Consider the following 20,952-nt stretch of genomic DNA (forward strand, 5'->3'; position numbering starts at 1 on the left):
CGGACCCAAGATAGCACGTTTGGATTTAGCAGCCGCTATTGTCCGCTATTGCTCATGATATGCCGCTATTCGCTACATTTAAGGTTCAAGTGACATATGAATATGAATCAAATAATAATAATATTTAAAATGATTATTTAGGTAACAACAAAGAATTATGGGATGACAAATGGATTTTTTACTTATTGATATGAGAATTTAATATTAATATGTATCCATACATCTTAGTTATATATATTTATTTTTACCTGGAGATCTAATGGTTAACTTCAAATTTTTAACTTTTTTAAATAAATTTGACATTAATATTTAAATATGTTCTAAAATTATGACTATTTTTTGGATTCCGCTATTTGGACTTAGCGTCCACTATAGCACCCACTATCCGCGATCCACTACACCGACACTAATCCGCTACCATGTCGCTAAACGCTATTTAGTACCAGTCCAGGCTCTCCTTGGCATCTCGATTCCATGTTTAAGCCACGAAAACCCTAACATATAGTGAAAATCGGTCAATGGTTTGGGGAAGTAGAGGCCAGCAGGGCGTTGCAATGACGTGGTGAGGGAGAGGGCATGGAATATCAGAGCTGGAGGGTCATCGACGCGTTTTTAGATTACTTGTAAAGCATAGACAGGGAACAGCCTACTAATACCAAAAAGTTTACAAAGGGAGTCACAGGAATAAATCGATAAAGAACTAAACAGGAGTTTTTAGACATTCTGCTATAACTTGAATGTAATTCTTTTTTTCTCTATGAATAACAATGCCAAATTCATTTTTGAATTTAGCGCTGCAGATTTCCTCTAAGATTGGTTGTTGCCAATTGAAAAATTGCATTATTGCAAGTTGTCCAGATGCTCCAAGACATTTTAGAATTATAGCCTCCATGAAGAAAGGTGGGCAATTTGCTGCATCTCAGGAGGCTGCAGATTAGTCTGAATACACTGGTTTCAATGTAAACCAACATTATCGCTGTAAAAAGGCAATGTGTAGTAGGAAGACTCTTGAAAAAGGGACAGTGTAAAGCCAAGACTTTCGCGGCATTGCAGAAAATCACCTGGCAACGAAAAGGCATATATCGAGGCAATTCAATGGGCAGAAATTAAAGGCCTTCTGCAAATTGCCTTCAAATTGAAGCCTTCTATAGTGAGGTTGCCGCTCTTGTGTGATTCAGGTGCATATACTCCTGTTCGGAATGGAATCTACGTATCATCGGGTCGGCCTATAAATATAGATCCCTACCCTACCGCCCTAGCCATATCAGACATCATTGTAGCAACCAGCTGTAGTCGTAGTTGTAAACGATCAGGGTCACCACTCACCATCGAGATGGCCCCGAGTAAGGTTGATGCTGTCGTGAATGGTCAGGATATGCTTGAAGACGCTGACCGCAGCACTCCGGTGGCCACCGCCGGTGGTGTGGACACTGCTGACGACAAGTTTGCGCCCTCCGTGTGGGGTGACTTCTTCATCACCTACACCCCACCTATCTCACAGGCATGCATATGCACATAAGTGCGCATACTTTTTTTTTTAGACTCAGAGCACGCGCATTTAATTCGGTGAAACTTACATGCATTTAATTTGGTGAAATTTAGTTTACTACTCTCTCCCTTTTAAACTATTTCTAGTCCATCAACCCGTGCTCCCACACGGACTAATGTTTTTAGAAGCTATTGTATTTAAAAATTATTTAGAAATTAAACTCTTAGCTAATAATCAAAATTGTTTACCTACTACTCTCTTATTTTTCCAAAACTTCATAATACTTGTACACCTATCTTTGTCCAGTTGTGATTGATTTTGAATTAATAATTACTCTATGCACTTTTTCATCCATATTAATACTTTATTCATTTTGTATCACACCTCCAATCCTCCATACATTATGTTTAGCATACCAATCAATGTTTTTCATCGATTCCGCAAGTATATGTATAAATGGTCTAAATGGTGCCACTCATCATGTGTATATACTTTAACTTAGTATTTTTATGTTAACAATGACATAAATAGGTAATTTAGAATCATATATTAGTTTACTTTTTAATATTTCTGTATGATGCACATGAAGATAATTAGATAAAGATTTAGATGTTTACTTTAGGTTATTTTTAATAACGACATACATGGGTAAAATAGATAAAATTTTAGAATGACATTTTAAGTTATATTTTATAATGATGTGTATTAGTAAATTGGATGAAGATTTTGAGGATACTTTAGATTATGTTTTATAATAGCTGAGCTTGGTAATTTAGATATAGGTTTAGAGCTTATTTTTTAATATTTTCACAATGATAGTGGTGGGTAATTTTTTAGAAAATATAATATATTAATGGCTATGATTATTAGAGTTTATATGATTATTAGAGTTTATAGGATTGGCGTTTCATATTTTTAATTTTTATGAGAATTTCTCTCTTTTTTCTAGCTTGTCTCATGGGAACTAATGCGGAGTCTCCAATGAAAAAAGAAATGAGACTACATTGCTACAAAACTATTATCATAAGCTATCTCTCAATTGTTAAATATTCGAACACAATACTTATATAGATATGTACTTAATATCTTCATCCAATTGTGATAGATTTTAGTTAGTAATTACTCTATAATATTTTCATCCACATTTATAATCTTTAACTTTTGACTTTGGATCACAGATATGCACTTCAATTTGTTTAATGAACCCTAAGTTTGAGATACAATTTTAGCATAGAAATCTATATTCCCATCACTTTATATCCTTATAAATAGTGACACACATCATGCATATAGATCTTAATTATTATATCGCATACCAATAGTGCAAGATATAGACGATTTTGAATCATATATTGTTGTATATTTTTAATTAAGGCTATTTGATTCAAACATAGGGTTACCTCATGTTATTTTTAATAATAGCATGTGTGGGTAATATAGATGCAAATTTAAGGGGTCACTTTAAGTTTTTTAAGTAATAGTGGTAGGCAATTCAGTTGCAAATTAGGGGGTTATTTTAAATATTGCTTATAATGGCATAAGTGGGTAATTTTGATGAAGATTAGGGGGTTACTTTAGTTTATTTTATATAATGGTAGATGTGGGTAATTTATATATAGATTTAGGGGGTTACTTTAGGCTATTTTCATAATGGCATAGGTTGGTAATTTTTTAGAAAACATAATAGATCCAATGGCTATGATGATTTGAATCTATTGATCGATGGTCGGATGTTTTGCTTTTTTGTGAGAATTTCTAGGATTTCTTTCTTTTTCTAGAGTGTCCACCTAGGAATCCTAGGTGGCTTCACCTGAAGGCTTTAAAAGGAGCCTCCAATTAGTAATAGTAAGATAGGTCATTTTGTTTTTCTAAATACATAATTTTTCTATACACTTATATATAGGTTATATATATCTAGATATATAGCAAATTCCATGTATATAGAAAAGCTAAAATAACCTGCATTTTGATGCGGAGGGAGTAGTTTTTGCTTGGCTGTTCAAATTATCATGTATATTGGACATCTCCGTGCAGATACAAGAGAAGTGCATGAGAGAGCGCGCGGAGCTGCTCAAGGGGCAAGTCCGTCAGGTGTTCAATGTGAACATCGATGTCATGGGTATAGCTGATTTGGTAACATATGTTGACACACTTGAACGTCTAGGAATAGATAACCACTTCCCCGAGATGATTAGAGCTGCATTAGACCGCATCCGGACAGAGGAGCCGGGAGAGTCTGACATTTTCGACAGCCTGCACGTAGTGGCACTTCGGTTTCGACTACTTCGGCAGCATGGAATCTGGGTATCTGCAGGTGAGCCTAGTCCTGCTATATTATATCATGTGCGTTAAATAAGTGTCATATATGATTTTTTTAGTGACATGGTACATAATTAAAAAGTTGAGAGAAAGAAGGCTGTGTACTCCTGCCCTCCACTGCAAAAATCAGTGATGATTAAAAATAAATTAGGATTATGCATGTGATGAGAAAAATGCATTATATTTAACAAAATGGAGAGTAGGTAGTGGTCCGTTGAGTGCACAAAGGAAATGATATATGTTTCTTATATCTCTCTGCTTATTTTTCAAATCAAGTAAAAGAATCATGTGACATCTCTATGGGAAAGTTACCACAGTCTGATTGTAGACGCCCTTGCATTTCTGATAACCTTTTTTTTACTTTTTATAGTTATTAATAAGACTACTATAGTTGTCTGTATTTGGTTGTCATCATTACACGATAATTCAGCTTAAAACATGGGTGGACACACCTGCGGTGAGATATGTATGTGTTTTACATGTATTTTGGTATCAATGTACATGCATGCAGATGTGTTCGACAAGTTCAGGGATGAAACAGGCAGTTTCAGCACAGGAATATGCAGTGACCCTAGGGGCCTGTTGAGCATGTACAACGCAGCTCACATGGCTGTACCAGGTGAGGTGGCTCTCGACGATGCCATCGCCTTCACGAGGGGCCACCTCGAGGCCATCAAAGGGAAGGTCAGATCACCACTAGCGGGACAGATCTCCCGCGCCCTCGACATCGCCCTCCCGAGGTTCACTAGAAGGCTTGAAACCATGCACTATATTGCCGAGTATGAGCACGAAGAGGCACACAACACCCTGTTGCTTGAGCTTGCTAGGCTGAACTTTAACCTCGTCAGAATCCTTCATCTCAAGGAGCTGAAGGACCTCTCCTTGTAAGTCCTCTTCTTATAACAAAAATCTATATAATCTAAACATGTTTGCCCTTGATGTTTGTCCTAGTTCATCACTCTATAACAAAGCACAAACATGTACACAAGAATTTGGATCTTGTAGGCACTGTGTTGTCCAAAATTTTCATATTGTTAGAGATGGATTTATGATACGGGTCATCTCAAACTTGCCATCTTACCTCCTAACCAGTTATTGAGGGATTGTATTGGGCACCAGGGTATATGATGCAGAAATTGTCAGGTGAGAATATTGGTGTTTCGTTGCATCTGAAATTCTGAATCCTCAAGTATGAAACCATACAATTTTCTTCTCGAACATGAAACAATACTATTTAAGACCTTGAAATTTCTGAAAGGGTTGTCCCAAAGTCCAGCCGAGGTGCCGAGTAGGCATGGCAATTGTGTCACATCAGAATCATCAGTAATAAGCAACTGTGCTGTGGGAAGCAAAGCATAAGAACATACACATGGAACAATGGATATCAAACAATGATCAATATAAATCGGGCAACATACCGAATGAATGATATAAACTACCTGCCAAACAAGTATCATGAAATGTCTAGAGTTTTCCTTTTAGTGACATATTTTATTCCTTTTTCAGTAACTTCCCATAATTACTATGACAATCATATTTTTCTGTATACAATTTCATCTACTGTGGCAAGCTACATCAGATAATATTAATTGCCAGTAACAGTACATTTATGCAAGATGTGAATTATATCATAATATATAAAAAAATTAAGAAGCACCCAGCAACGAGGGATATACAGGCTGTCTTCTATATATCAAGTGCAATAAAGAATTATTTTCCATTAATCTTGTTGACTTGAGCAAATGCAGAAACACCACATGTACAGTAGTGGTACCAAACCTCATCATTATGTGTTCACATGATTTGCTATATTAAATAATTAGTAACTTTGCAGATGGTGGAGGGACCTTTATGAAACTGTGAAACTACCGTACGCTCGGGACCGTATGGTCGAGATCTACTTCTGGACCTGTGGGATGCTTCATGAGGAGGAGTACTCCCATTCAAGGATGTTATTTGCCAAGACATTTGGAATGGTTTCATTGTTGGACGACACTTTTGATGTTCATGCCACCTTAGAGGAGTGCCACAAGCTCAATGAAGCTATGCAGAGGTAGGCTAATTGTTGTTTTTATTTAAGTTTATATCTCTCACTATATCTTCTTCTCAAGACCACCTTTATTAACCATCACTCTAAGGTATCATGACTATTTGCATGTAGATGGGATGAAAGTGTGGTTTCTACACTACCCGAATATCTACGCATTCTGTACATCAAAACCCTAAGCAACTTCAAAGAGTTTGAGGACGTCTTGGAACCAAACAAGAAGTATCGCATGTCTTATGCAAAAAAGGAGGTATGTCTACAGTATTTAGAATCATATTATATTAAATTATGCACATTATGTTTTTTCTCAAAGGTACATAATATGCAGCCTCTTTTTAATTATTGTGCAGTACAAGTTGTCATCCCAAAATTATCTCCAAGAACAAATATGGACCAGCCAGAAGTACCAGCCAAGCTTCAAGGAACACGAGGAGGTGTCAATCATATCATCAGGTTTGCCAATGCTTACGATAGTGACATTGATGGGCTATGGTGATGTGGCAACCCAGGAGGTGTTCGAATGGGTAAGCAGTGTTCCTGAAATGGTCCGTGCTGGTTCACAGGTCACTCGCTTCCTCAACGACTTGTCTTCTTTCAAGGTACTCCTAGGGTACATGCACTAAAATTAAAATTAAAGTAACACAAGCGTGCATATGCAATACTAAACATTGAAATGCACAATGCATGGTTCAATCTGCAATATACTATATGCTAATTTCGCCATGAGTTTACATATATTCATCCTATACAAATACCATACATACAGCTGGGAAAGCACAAAAAGGATATGCCTAGCGCCGTGGAGACCTACATGATAGAGAATGGCTTAAAAGGGGAAGAAGCTGTGGCAGCGATCTCCACACTTCTGGAGAATAGGTGGAGAATTTTGAACGAAGCAAGCATGAAAATAGATTTCACACTATTGCCAGCGGCGCAGGTGGTGGTGAACATGGCAAGGACAAATGAGATCATTTACCTCCATGGCAGGGACGGGTACACCTCTGGTGATGACCTCAAGGACCTTGTCACCACATTGTTCCTCAAACAAGTTCCTCTCTAGATTTTATTTTAATCAACGTGATTGTCACCATGCACGTAATAAGTGTACCCATCTATTCATGGGAATAGTATGTTCATTAATTCTCCTCTTTTAGCGGTCTAAATGAGATTTTCTTACTGGTGGGTTTGCTTGTTGCTATGTTCTTTGAAGTTATAGGTTTGTGGAACATATGTACACCATCCGTGGAAAAATGCAAGTTTTTGTACTACTTTACCTTTTCTTTACTGACTAACTATGACAATCACTTCTTATATACCCCAATACATTTTCATATGGGATAGACAACATATAGGTGTCATGTAGGAGTTTCAATAAGTGTCATGTAGACAACATATCGCACCTTGCTGTTTGAGCCCTGAGTAGTTTGAGCAAGCAGGAAGGCACAATGTATTTTGAGCCTTGGCCGCATCCACAGCCTCCATGACAGCCTAGCCCCATGGAGACAACGGGGGTCCCCAATGATGAGTCGTTTGCTTTGTTATGTGGAGAAGCTAGGCAAACCTATCGCGTTCTCATCATCTCGAGGCACTACATCCTTCTGTATTCACGAGTAGGTGCCGTCCACCAGCACTGTGCAGCCCTCAGCATACAAGCCCCTGATGTGCAGCCTGTCGTTGAGCCAGGACATCAATGCCTCCTCGATGGAAGATCCAGGAGGGGACAGACCAGGGACCACAAGATTCATCCCAGTAGAGGACAGATCTAGGCGTCGCCGAGCACCAGAGCTGGCTGAGCTCCCCAGTGAGTCTCAAGAAGAGCCCTTTGAGTGAAAACCAAAATGGAGGAAGGGAGAGAGACCGAGAGGTCCGGTCGCTGGCGTCTTGGCACCCTCACTGGCTGTTGGCAAGGTGCTCCGGTAGTGGTGAGGGGTGGGGAGGGGTTGCGGCGCAGTTGTAGGTTGGTGGCGGTTGTTCCACTCAATTCACCCTTGGCAACAATGCAGGGGATGAAGCTTCTTGTTAGGAAGTTTCAGTATGTGGCGGTATGCGATGGATTATTGTAGTAAGTGGATTGCCCAACTTTTCCCATCCAGGTTTTTGTGTTGAATTGGTTAGTTCATTAAGCCAATATGGTATCATGACCATAGGTGTTGAGATTGAATACTAGGTAGGGTACTTAAAATAAAATAATCATTGTTCACCCCTACTCAATGTCTGAAGGCTGAGGGAGTCTCCACGAGTAATAGTTAGCGTACTTTTTTTTTGAGACTCAGAGCACGCGCATTTAATTCGGTGAAACTTACATGCATTTAATTTGGTGAAATTTAGTTTACTGCTCTCTCCCTTTTAAACTATTATCAGTCCATCAACCCATGCTCCCACACGAACTAATGTTTTTAGAAGTTATTGTATTTGAAAATTATTTAGAAATTAAACTCTTAGCTAATAATCAAAATTGTTTACCTACTACTCTCTTATTTTTCCAAAACTTCATAATACTTGTACACCTATCTTTATCCAGTTGTGATTGATTTTTAATTAATAATTACTCTATGCACTTTTTCATCCATATTAATACTTTATTCATTTTGTATCACACCTCCAATCCTCCATACATTATATTTAGCATACAAATCAATATTTTTCATCGATTCCGCACGTATATGTATAAATGGTCTAAATGGTGGCACTCATCATGTGTATATACTTTAACTTAGTATTTTTATGTTAACAATGAAATAAATAGGTAATTTAGAATCATATATTAGTTTACTTTTTAATATTTCTGTATGATGCACATGAAGATAATTAGATAAAGATTTAGATGTTTACTTTAGGTTATTTTTAATAACAACATACGTGGGTAAAATAGATAAAATTTTAGAATGATATTTTAAGTTATGTTTTATAATGACGTGTATTAGTAAATTGGATGAAGATTTTGAGGATACTTTAGATTATGTTTTATAATAGCTGAGCTTGGTAATTTAGATATAGGTTTAGAGCTCATTTTTTAATATTTTCACAATGATAGTGGTGGGTAACTTTTTAGAAAATATAATATATTAATGGCTATGATTATTAGAGTTTACAGAATTGGCGTTTCATATTTTTAATTTTTATGAGAATTTCTCTCTTTTTTCTAGCTTGTCTCATGGGAACTAATGCGGAGTCTCCAATGAAAAAAGAAATGAGACTACATTGCTACAAAACTATTATCATAAGCTATCTCTCATTTGTTAAATATTTGAACACAATACTTATGTAGATATGTACTTAATATCTTCATCCAATTGTGATAGATTTTAGTTAGTAATTACTCTGTAATTATTTTCATCCACATTTATAATCTTTAACTTTTCACTTTGGATCACAGGTATGCACTTGAATTTTTTATATGAAGTGATTTTTTTAACTTTTATATGAAGTGATTTTTTTAACTTTTTCTATTAGGTGAGGCTTTTAAGTTCAACCAGTAAGTGCATCCAACTTAATACAGAGGTTTGAGCAGGTGGTCCGCCCTGAATAAAAGGAGGGCTCAGATCTGGGAGAACCCACCTTATGCTGGTGGAGGTGCTGACATCTTTTGAGAAATAATGCATCGAAGACACTACAAAGCTACAACTAGAGATAAAACTTTATCTCTCATGACATTATAATATTTTTATGGCCCTACTAACATATCTAGAAAGAAAACTTTATTCGGTAAATTCCCACAACATTTATTTGGCCAGCATTAGTACAAGCACAAACTATAGTGAGCTGTGCTGCCTTTAAATTCCTGAGGCTGAGGGGATTTCCTTGTACATAGACGCAACTAGATGCAGATGGTTTTTTCTCCTCATCGTTGAACCAACCACCATGTCCATGTCGAGCTGATCAGGCCGCATTCCATTTGGAAGGCTCCAGTCAAAGTAGTAGAGAAGTCTTGCAACAATGAACTCCAGTGCAGCGATCCCAAAGGTATTTCCAGGACGCATCCTCCTCCCGCTCCCAAACGGGATGAACTCAAGCTGTGACCCTATATAGTCTACGTCACTATTGTCGAACCTCTCAGGCTTGAACTCCTCCGGGTCCTGCCAATACGCAGGGCTCCTCGCTATTGCCCATGCATTAATGATGACCTTACAGCCTTTCGCCACCTTGAAGCCCCCGACTTCACAGGTCTCCCTGCAAAGACGGGGAAGAAGGAGCGGAAATACTGTGTGCAGCCTCATGCCCTCCTTGATCACCATCCTTGTGTAGCTTAGCTTGTCCATTTGGCCCTCATGGCCTTGTGGGCTCTTACCGTCTAGTGCTCGTCGAACTTCAGCTTGAGCCTTTGCCATCACCTCGGGGTTCCTCGTGAGCTCCGACATGATCCACTCATCGGCTGACAATGTGGTCTCTGTTCCTCCGGCAAGCATGTCCGCCTGACGATGAGCAAGAATTAAACAACAAAGGAAGAATAAAGACAAAATTTCATTTGAGAGCATTTCACCACTTATGAATAAGATTGCTTTGATACTTGTCACGCTGATGATAGTCTGCAGCTCCCCCTCGGCTTTCATCCTAAGCAAGACACTTAGAAGGTCGTCGTCTCCAGTCGTCATCTCCTTCTCCTCTCGCCGTGCCTCATGCTCAGCGATGATCTTGTCAAATATGGCATCAAGCTGCCGTAGCGCTCGCCACAGCCGGCGTGTCAACCCAGTGACGACGTCCACCAGCCGCAAGGACGGGAGGAGGTCCCCGACGCAAAAACCCCCACCGTACTTCACCGCTAGGTCAATGACCAACATGAGCTCGCTGCCGCGCGCCTTTCCGGTGATCGCCAGCGAGCACGACAACACCAGCCTCCCGAGATTGACTGGCTCGCCGCCTCGTCCGGCGGCGCTGACCTTATGTCGTGCATACAAACACAATGATAACAGTTAGTCAGAGTAAAAAAGGAAAGAGAACAGAGACAAAGAGCCATGGCTCGCATAGAAAAGAGATGTGAGCTTGTGACCAAATATGATAATGCCATGGCCCAAGGCGAGAGGAGTTGCAGCGCGACAACGACTGACGACACAGAATGATGTGCATGTATGACAGGGACTAATGGGTATCCAATGATTCTGTGATGTAATTATTATTCAGTTAGGGGTGGGTATAAGAGGATTGGAGGAATCAGATTTCTTATTAATGATAGTATATGTAACAATTGTCTCTATAATAATCTAGAAGAAGATTTTGCTTATTCTATTGCATTTTTTATGCTTCCTCCAAAATCCGGATGGGTCCACATTGATGCACATCCATTGTTTCAAGCAAAAGGTATTGAAATATTATATGCTAGTCTTTCGTATCTTTTAGGTTTTTTTTTATCTTGTCCCTACGTGCAATTATGTTTTTACTTTTTTTTTGACTTTATGATTTTTCTCTCAACAAGTCAATGCAATTTTAACCTTGGCTTTGCATATTTACCCTTATTTTTATTGTTGACTAGGAGCAAAATCGCAATGACGGCAAAATCATAAAATTGAGAAAATAAGGGTAAAATCATAATTATACGTCAAAATACCGGCAAGAACACAAATGCCCCTAACTTTTATGCAAGAGTTTGTAATCAAACCACCAATATAAACAACTGATGGAAGCATGCTATCAGTTTCATTATAAATTATTTCCTCCGTTTCAAAATATAAGTTGCTTTTTTTTCTCGAGACATAGTTGTTACTACGTATATAGATATAATATATATCTACAGTAAAATTTATGAATCAACTAAAATAACTTATAATATGGAACAGAGAGAATATTCCACTTATCATCCTAACCAAACGCGACAACTCATACCACCAATTGGACATGTGTCCCACATATATGCTTGGGCCATATGCCACTACCAGCACAATATATATACATGCTGTTTTCGATCACGAGGAGAGCATGCTTGCCAAGTGAGCACATATAAACACACATCTCCTTGTCAGTTCACGAATCTTTTGTACTCACACGGTCCCAAGAGAAATGAATTAATTCAGGCTGGTCCGAAGTTCTGGATGGCCGAAGGAATTGAATCATTTGTACTCAGGATCCTAAGACAAATTAATTAATTTGGCTGGTCCAGATGCCGCAAAGAAGCTCCATGACTATGGTCTTCATCTGACGCCAGGGGAAGGGAGCCGAGTCGCCCATCGCCCGCATCGTCTCTCGGGGTGGCACGGGTAAAAAAAAACCCACACCACCGCTACTCCTCAGCTTGGTCTCGTCGCCGCCCGAGCACGCCACCGGCTCGACCGGCCACGAAGATGGCGGCGGCAGGGCGCAGCCATGCTCATCCCCTCCCCCCTCTCGTCTTTCTCCCTCCCTATCTCTCCATCAGTCTACTTCCCAGCCTTCCTGATGGCTTGCTGGTGGAGGTTCCAGCCGATTTCGCGGTGTCGCAGACCGGATCCAGTGTTCTCCGCGGTGGATCCGCCGGTCTGCGATGTGGCGATGCCTAGGCTTGCTCGCACTACCAGCTAGTGGATCCATCGTTCAATGCTTGGATCCGTGGTTGGCGTGCCCAGTTTGGACCGCCTATTCGGGGATGGCCGCCTGGTGGCTGCAACCAGCAGTCAGCTTCCTTCATTGTGCACGTGCGGAGGCGGCTGCAGCGAAGGTGGTTCATCTTCGAGTGTTGCTGGCCGCAACTTCGACGACATGGGCAGCAGCGCGTGCTAGGCCAAGGGGCAGCTCGTAACTCTACACGGCAGCGGTTCGGGACCTGCGATGGCGGCAACTCCCGGTGCTATGCGCCGTGCCGGCTCACGGGGGAGCCCTGGGCCGCCAGGCTTGTTCGGCTAGTGCTGTTCCGAACTGTCGATCGGCTGCGCATCCCTGCCGTTTCATATGTCTTGATCTGTGCCCCGCCATCGTGCTTGTTCAGCTCCATACACACTGTTGCGGTGTGGGTGTGGGTTTGGGACACATCAAGCGAAAGCCTTGCAACGGTGACACCCTCGGGTGCCACTATCCTCCTTGGAGGCATCGCGATGATGCATTCTTGACCTAATTCCACTCTCGATGAAGATCCTCCAGGTGAAAACTATGTTTTTGCTGTCCGGAGCGACGATGGCGATGTTTGCGGGCACTGTTCTTCTTGTTGATGACATCGTTGTGGAGGATCTCTTGTCGATGTTGTGTGGCGGTCAGGCAGTGGTTGTGGGGTTGGCTTGCTTGCCCATCCTTGATAAGTTTGCGCCACTATGGGAGCATGATGGAGGTCCGGCAAAGGTTGTTCAGTGGGTGTGATGAGAGGTTTTGTAAGGCCATGATCGATATCGACTTAGTGCAGTTTAAGCAACATGGATCGTCAAGCATATTAGATGGCCTTTTTTCTGTAGGATGTTTCTGACATCAAGAGTTTCTAAGCAAATGAGTGATGTAAAGATTTGTTGCGGCACAAGTACAAAATAAGTTTGAAACAAGGATATAGAAAAAGTTTGAAACTTAGTTTTTCTAGTTTTCTTTCTTAGTCTTCTAGCTGTCTATCTTGTTTTTGTGTTTCTCAGTTTGAGATTTCGAGTCTAAGAACTCTTGATATTTTTTGGCTATGTATATCCACACGTGCATGTTTCCATTATCTAAAAAGGTCTGACGCGAATGACTGCGCAGAACGTGGTTAATGCTATCGGAAAGGGTCCATGGCCCAGGCGGCAGTTGCTTGTTGTTGTTGGGCTTGCTCTTGTCCGTATCCCACCAAAGCATAGACGTCGTCTGCCAATTATGTTGGCATGTGTCGTGCCGACAAGGATGTAATGCGGCTGGCATCCTAATAATGAATAGCGCACTTCACGTGTCGATGTACTAGGATGTGGGGTCATAGTCACAATATTTGAAAGGACCGTGCATATGATTGCTCTGGTCTTAACTTACCATGTGCATGCGCAAGCTGTTTTCAGTGTAGCAATCACTGCATTTGTAGCATATCTGTCTAGCTTTCAGGTTCTGCTCTTCACCCTTGAGGTCAAAATTTAAAGAAGTCTATTCTCAGTGTCGTTGTAAAAGATGAAACATACTTTCCGACAGGGCCTACGTAGTACACCCACTCTGTGCATGCACATGTTCTTGTCCGATCATGAAATCATTTGCACCGTCTGATAATAATGTTGGCATGTGTCGATTGTAATAACGCGACGATTGTCCTGTGCTGTGGGGCTGTTAGTTGTCGCATTATTTGAAAAGACCGTGCATGATTGCACAACAAAATTAGAAAAATATGTGCCTGATGATTAGCACCAAAATATCACCAACAGTGAAAGCACTGGGTTGATCGAGCACCCAGCAGCAACGAGATGGATCGGAGAGACCTTTACCTATCTAGTTACCCTGAATAGCTGGTAAAAGGTATTGAATTACTACCTTCACATGAGTTGGCTAACATGGCAAGTTCCACTACTACAGACCCGCTCCTGATTAGGCGTGAAAAATTTGGACAAGAAAAAAAATGGTGAGAAAGAGTATACTAGTTCTTTTCCACCGATATGCTCTTTCTCTTGGCAACTGTAGCTTATCACATTTGGTTCCCAGCCACACTTTGCCACACTTAACCTTTGGCAAGTTTGACCAAGTTGGTAAGTGTTTTGTTGAACAACTAACTTTTGGCAAGATTCTTTAGACTCCACATGTCATTGAGACAAAAAGTGTGGCAAGATTCCTTTTGCCATGGCAAAGTGTGGCTTCAAATTTTTCTACCACACTTTTTGAGGTTGCCACACTTGCCAAAGGTTAGGTGTGGCAAATGGTGGCCAGCAGCCAAACATGCCCTATTATCCATGCAAGAGAGGAGACGCCTATGTACGCATGTTGGGCCGAATTCAAACACGGGCTTAATTTTTCTTATTTAGCTATATGGTCCAAACAGCTTTATCAGCCCACCGTATGTTTTTCTTCTTTCCTTTTTCTTTTCTTCCTCTTTCTTTCCCTTTTCCTTTTTTCATGGTACTTTACTTTTTCCTTACTTTTGTTTTAGTGTCGGGTTTCTATCCTGTTTCTATTTCTTTTTAATTTTTACCTCTTTCCTTTTTTATTTTTTTTCTATTTATCTTTTTATTTCTTATTTTCATACACTTACATGTCCGCCACATGTTGATATTTCGTTCTTGTAGTATCTGTTCGCCATGTATAATAATTTACACAAAAGAGTACATAATTATTGCCACCAGTATGCCCTTTATCCTGGCAATTCTAGCTTATCACATTTCGCTTCTTGAGAAACTTTCTTCATGATCTTTGTCACTTTTTCTTGTCTTTTTTCTTGTTTCCTAAGATAACATGTTGATGGTACAAAAAAAGAGACGTGTCACTCTATCATGGAGCACTGTTCTTGTTCGACATTCCACCGTAAGGTTAGCTTACATAATCTATTTAATTACAATCAAGTAGACGTATTATATACAGATGCACGCAGGAGACGCTGGTGATAAATTGAGATGTACTTCCTCCATCCCAAATTATAAGTCGCTTTGACTTTTTTGATATATTCACTTTGCTATGTATATAGATATAACAATATGTCTAGATGCATAGCAAAGTGGATGTACTAAAAAAGTCAAAGCGACTTATAATTTGGGATGGAGGGAGTACTTGATTGTGTATACTCTAATATATCTTCGACATAATATGATAGAAATAAAGTCAACCAAACGCGGATGCTATTGTGTATACTCTACACTAACCGAACGTAGCAACTGAAAATTAGCCGTGACAATGCAAGCTGACAAGTTTATTAATTGTTCCAGAACCAATCCAGATCCGTTCTCTCCCACCTTGCACCATGTATGGATTAGTCTCGTCTAGCTATGCGACCTTTAGGGAGTTGGCTGAAGGCAAAATAAAAGTCTCTCTTGCTTGCATACATCTAAGAAGCTATCACGCGGTTCACGAGTAGCACTATAAAAATAAAAGTCTACACATTAATTATAGTACTATATGTTAAAGATAATACAATTAATTAACAGGGTACCTACAGTTAAAAATTTTGCAATAATCCCAGTTCACGAGTGGTATCCTATATAATCAAAAGTCAACTAGCTAGCCGGCCCACGCGCGTAGCTAACTGCATGCGTACTATAAAAGAGACCTCCGTATCGAGCTCACCACGTACATAACATAATCTACCATGGCTATTGCTAGGGCAACGGCGATGAACAAGTACGGCTCCATGATGCTCGTGCTGTTACTGATCATCGTAGAGGTCTCAGCCACGGCCGCCGCCGAGCAGTCGTGCAACATCCCAGCGACGGAGCTGGAGCAGTGCGTGGTGGATGTCGTGAATAGCGGCCTCCGCATCATGCAGCCCAAGTGCTGTAACAGGATGGCGAAGGAGTTTGGTTGTGGCTGCGTCCTTCGGGAGATCCTCAAAAAATACGGATACGACCCACAGAAGCCCTTCTGCCCCGAGGGCACCGCCTGCGACAAGGTCTGACTAACGTTCCCACAATGAGCTAGATCTCCCTAGCTTGCTGCTTCTGCACCGGGTTCTTGTTTGTGACATCCGATCCATCCATATATGTTTTAAGTGATGTGCAGTAAAATTGATGTGTCAAAACAGCAGTGATATACGTAAAAGAATAATGTGTTATTGAATTACAGTGATGTACCTATAAAAGTAATGGGCTGTGTACCGATTATTTCAAGGTGTTCATGTGGCTAGGCCCAATCCAACCGGCAGATGTTGTGTGCTTAAGTTGATTTTGTGTTGTTCGTTGGCGTGGTACGACGCGGTTGATGCCCCAATCCAATTGGCCGGTGTTGTTTCTTTATTATTTGTCGAGTCTGGGTTTATTCTTCTTTTTAATATAATCGGCAGCTCTCCTGCTTGGTTCGTTTCAAAAAAAATATGGTTAGAATGCCCGGTGCGTGCATTCATAAACGGTGGGTGTGCATCTTTGTCTATCATTAAGTTAAGAGACATGAAAATTACAATATGAATGTTTGGCTCCGTAAATACCAAATTTATTATATAGTACATTAATAAATTATTAACTCCCCAATTATACGTTGGTATCTTTTGAGAAACGGCTGTGGAAAAAAACAGTAATAAACCGCATCACACTGACTACAGCATATGCAAGATACATGTTAAGAATCCAAAAATAATGTTGGGTCAATTCTCTCTGAGCTCCTCTACACGACTGATTCATCGTCCTCATGCTGATTCGCCATCCTCCACCTCTGATTCGTCGTCTCCCATCTTCAGGCTGATTCGTCGTCTCCCACCTTCAGGCTTAATTTGGCAGCAGGTGGGAGGAAAAACCAAGCAAAGAAGTTCTCCGACGGGGATTTATATGGCACGTTGCTTCCCTAGGAGGAGATCCCCACTCGGGTGGGACTTCCCCACCCCTATTTGGGAACCAAGGGGCTAAATACTCCTCTTGAGAAAAAAACTTCTTCAAAAAATTATAAAACATCATAGAAAAATCAGAAAAATTAGAATCCAATTGAAAAATCACTAAAAAATTTTAAATCTGCACCAGCCTTACACGACCATTAACAAACTCAAATCATGGCTGTCTCCAATCCAAAAAAATTTAAGAGCTATTGAATGGATGTTGCATGCTGATAAATAGTGACATATGTCTACAAAAAATAATTTGATCACATTGCATTCTAGGCCTTGACAACGCATGACAAAAGGGAGTATTACACTGTTGTGATCCACACATAAGCACATTTCAAGTGCATGAACAGTTTGCTACGCATTCAGAAGATTCAAGCATCATATCTAGTCCAGCCACATTCTAGTTCCCATCATTACTAAAACAGCACACATATAGTTATCTCCATTCATTACATCGACGTCAGGAAGTTCTAGCTTCTATGCATTGCTTCCACCCAGCACTCTGCAAGTAACAAAAATAATTGGGAGCTCCTACTCCAAAAATATGCACATAGAGGCAAGTCTGCAAGTGCCAACAATAGGTATTAACATCTCAACACAATAGTGTCCTGCAACCAACAACGGAACTACGGCACAAAAATTTGTAGCACCATTTTCAGCAGAGTGAGCGGCGGCGTTGGTGTTGACGGGGAGGCAGAGTGGCACCGCCGGACAGGAATGCAGAGGGGCAGCAGCATCGAATGGGAAGGCGGTCCGCGGCGCCATATGGCAAGGCGGGCTGCGGTGCCGGTTGGGAAGGCCGACAGACGGCAGCACTTGGACGGAGCGGGGGGGGGGGGGGGGGCTTGGCGAGTTGGTGCTAGCTTTCCTCGTGTCGCTTTGGCGGCAACAGCACTCGGGGAAGCGACGTCCGGACTCTCGAGGTGGGGAGGGCTCGCCCGGGAAGAACTCGTGGATCGGATCAGGTTGCCCCGTGTCGTGGGCTCCCAAATGACGGGACACTTGGTCCAGTCAGTTCCCCGCTGGGCTTCCAGGCCTAGGAAAACGAGGGCCATGGCAAGCTCTACGTAGAGGCGGAGCATAATGCTTGGCCGATGGTGTGGTCGAGGCACTGCAGCAGGAGGTGGAGCACTACCAGGAATCCATCCCGCGGTGGAGAGAGAAGCAAGAGGGTGCAGCAGCTCAATGGGGGTTCATTGTGACGAGGACTGGGTGCGGACAATGGTAGATTACAATCCAGAATAAAAAAATTAAAATGAAATTAAAAAAAGGTGTTATCATGAGGATGGCACCAGTGCTGGAAAACTGAGCATTCGTTGATGGCATTAGTACTGGAAGGCTTTTGGTTCGGTACTAACGTGTGGAATAAGTATCGGGTCTAAATTTTTGATCCCCGAAGGTCTTTTAGTACCGGATCACAACACCACCTGGTACTAAGGTAGCTTTTAGTGCCGGGTGGTGTTGTGACCCAGTACTAAAGCCACAGAGACTCCCAGTACTAAAATTAGTACCGGGTGGTGTTGTGACCCGGTAAAAGAGCTCTCTACGGGTTATTTCAAATTAAAATAAAAGCATATCTAACTCCATCACATATGTTGTGTAGGTGAGATGGTAAGAAATGTTGTGTAGCTTTATAATGTTAAATATCCTATATGCGAGAGATGAGAAAATATCGCATACCCTCCCTTACTTATTAGGCCACTGTCTTACAATTGATGCTCGCTATGTTCATCTTCTTTGCGGTGAAATTGTATTCATTCATATAATTTGTAAGGCTGTGCGCATTCTAGTTATGGAGATGATGGAACTGTTTAGGTCTTTATACCGTGTCGATGTGTAATATTGATCTTGAAATTAATAAAGTTTCATTCGAAAAACACTATTTTTCAAATATGGTGATCAAGTTGTGTGGATACACTACGGATATTCGAAGATTTGGAGCACAGCTAGCTTGCTAGATCTCTGACCCAGCTCATAGAACCGAGTTGATCATTTCCACAGCAGAATAAGCAAATCTATGTGCTAAATTTCTTGTGGCGAAATAACATTCAAATAAAGAAGAGTATCAGAGTGAGTTGACCAAAAAATTTAGAATGTCCTGACAGTATCACGTTATCGATAAAGTAAAGTGGCTTTCTTGCTTGCTGCTATGGCTAATGACCATTTATATAATAATATATGAATTGGGATATCATATACCACGAGTGGTTGTGCTGCACCGTACCATTTGGATCCATTATTGTCTACCCTCATCTGACGGCTAATCGGCATCAAAGAAATGTAGCGTACACCAGTTAGCAATCTAATGCCTCAAGAATATCTCACCAAGATATTATCTCAGATGTAATGGTACGCGTGCTTAGTAAACAAGGACAAAGGGCACATTAGTTGCTTGGCAGATGATTCTATTATGGGCCACAGGATACTGCGGATCGTAAATTGTTCAGGGATGCTTAGATTATTGTCCTATGTCCAACTGGATGTAAAATCCCATATCAGAAGATCATATTACGTGTAGCAAGATGCAACTTGCCTTTGGGCTTTGGCGTGCCTAGCTATAAAAGCGCCCATAGACGACCCATTTACACGCCCATTAAGCACGGACACCACTGAGTAATTAGAAGCTAAAACCCGTAGAAACCAGGTGGTCAATCTAGCAATGGCTAATTCTGCGGCGGGGAACAAGAAGCTCCAGCTGACAGTGCTGTAACTGCTGGCGCTTGTCGTGGCGGCGGCGGCGGTGGATCAGCAGCAGTACACGGTGCCGAAGGAGGTGGACGCATGCGTCGAGCAGATAAAGAAGGCCATCGTAACGGTGCCGCTTCTCGAGCCGTCGTGCTGCAAGGAGCTCCGGAAGCAGCTGGGCTGCGCCTGTCTCCTCCGCGACGCAGCCTTGAAAGCTGGTGGCCTCGACATCGGGGCTCCATTCTGCAACTACGGCACCGGCTGCAAGTAGAACATTTCTGTAATTTGAAGCCTCATCGCCATTTGCGTGTGGATTTCTACTATACGTAACCGGGTTTGGTCTGCATCAGTTTGTGTTTTTTTATTTTCCTCTCAAGTATGTATCAATGCACGTATATATGGTTGTGTAATTATTTATGAATAAAATAAACGTTGTGTTTAAAAGTCCACGCTTTACGAGTCTCAGTTGCTGTTGCAGTGCTGCTCCTTCCGAATTTTATAACAATCCAAAGTCCAATTCGACACTTTCCATTTAGATGTCACTTGGACTCAAGATTTTCAAATTCGGTTTTCAAAATTTTTTGGTCCCATTCAAAATTAGCGAAAAAATTGAGTACTAACAAAGGTTATTTAGTTTTGTACACAATTGTTCCCAAAAAAAATTTTGTACACAGTTGGTGTTCACAACTTTAGGAGGGAGGAAATAGCCATACCACTGCACCATAGTCACCATGTCGAACCTATCTAACTACATCTTTATTCAAAATTTCCTAAATATTTTGACCCATATTATTTTTCGCTCACCCTCGAAGAGTGCGAAATTACTGAAATTTTGGCCAAATTCTTGAAATTTTATTGAAATTTCACGGAAATTTTTAACCCTACTTGAATTGCTTAGGATCGGATATCCATCTCCTTGAAATTCAAACGTTGTCTGGATATTTTAATTTGCATGTGGGCAAATTTTGTGGACGTGTCCAGGTAAACGCAACCGACTATAGTATACGGTTCCAGGTCCATCAGCACATGGAAGAGGATAACTTCATGATAAAATGTGTGTGAAAA

At 41.0% G+C, this 20,952-nt stretch overlaps 2 protein-coding genes across 2 annotated transcripts; one reads left to right on the forward strand and one right to left on the reverse strand.

Moving 5' to 3' along the window:
* The first annotated feature begins 1,267 nt into the window (after positions 1–1,267).
* On the forward strand, positions 1,268–7,123 carry LOC117865138 (eudesmanediol synthase). The gene is made up of 7 exons (XM_034749256.2): positions 1,268–1,501; positions 3,524–3,803; positions 4,320–4,692; positions 5,643–5,861; positions 5,970–6,105; positions 6,206–6,454; positions 6,622–7,123. The coding sequence occupies exons 1-7, from the start codon at positions 1,334–1,336 to the stop codon at positions 6,913–6,915; spliced, it is 1,719 nt and encodes a 572-aa protein (XP_034605147.1). The 5' UTR covers positions 1,268–1,333; the 3' UTR covers positions 6,916–7,123.
* Positions 7,124–9,509: 2,386 nt separating this feature from the next.
* On the reverse strand, positions 9,510–10,894 carry LOC117865140 (cytochrome P450 CYP99A1). Its single transcript, XM_072295055.1, has one exon. It carries the CDS (start codon positions 10,631–10,633, stop codon positions 9,629–9,631), a length of 1,005 nt encoding a protein of 334 aa, XP_072151156.1. The 5' UTR covers positions 10,634–10,894; the 3' UTR covers positions 9,510–9,628.
* Positions 10,895–20,952: the final 10,058 nt, after the last annotated feature.

Source organism: Setaria viridis, chromosome 7 (genome assembly GCF_005286985.2).
Source record: "Setaria viridis chromosome 7, Setaria_viridis_v4.0, whole genome shotgun sequence".
Taxonomy (NCBI): domain Eukaryota; kingdom Viridiplantae; phylum Streptophyta; class Magnoliopsida; order Poales; family Poaceae; genus Setaria; species Setaria viridis.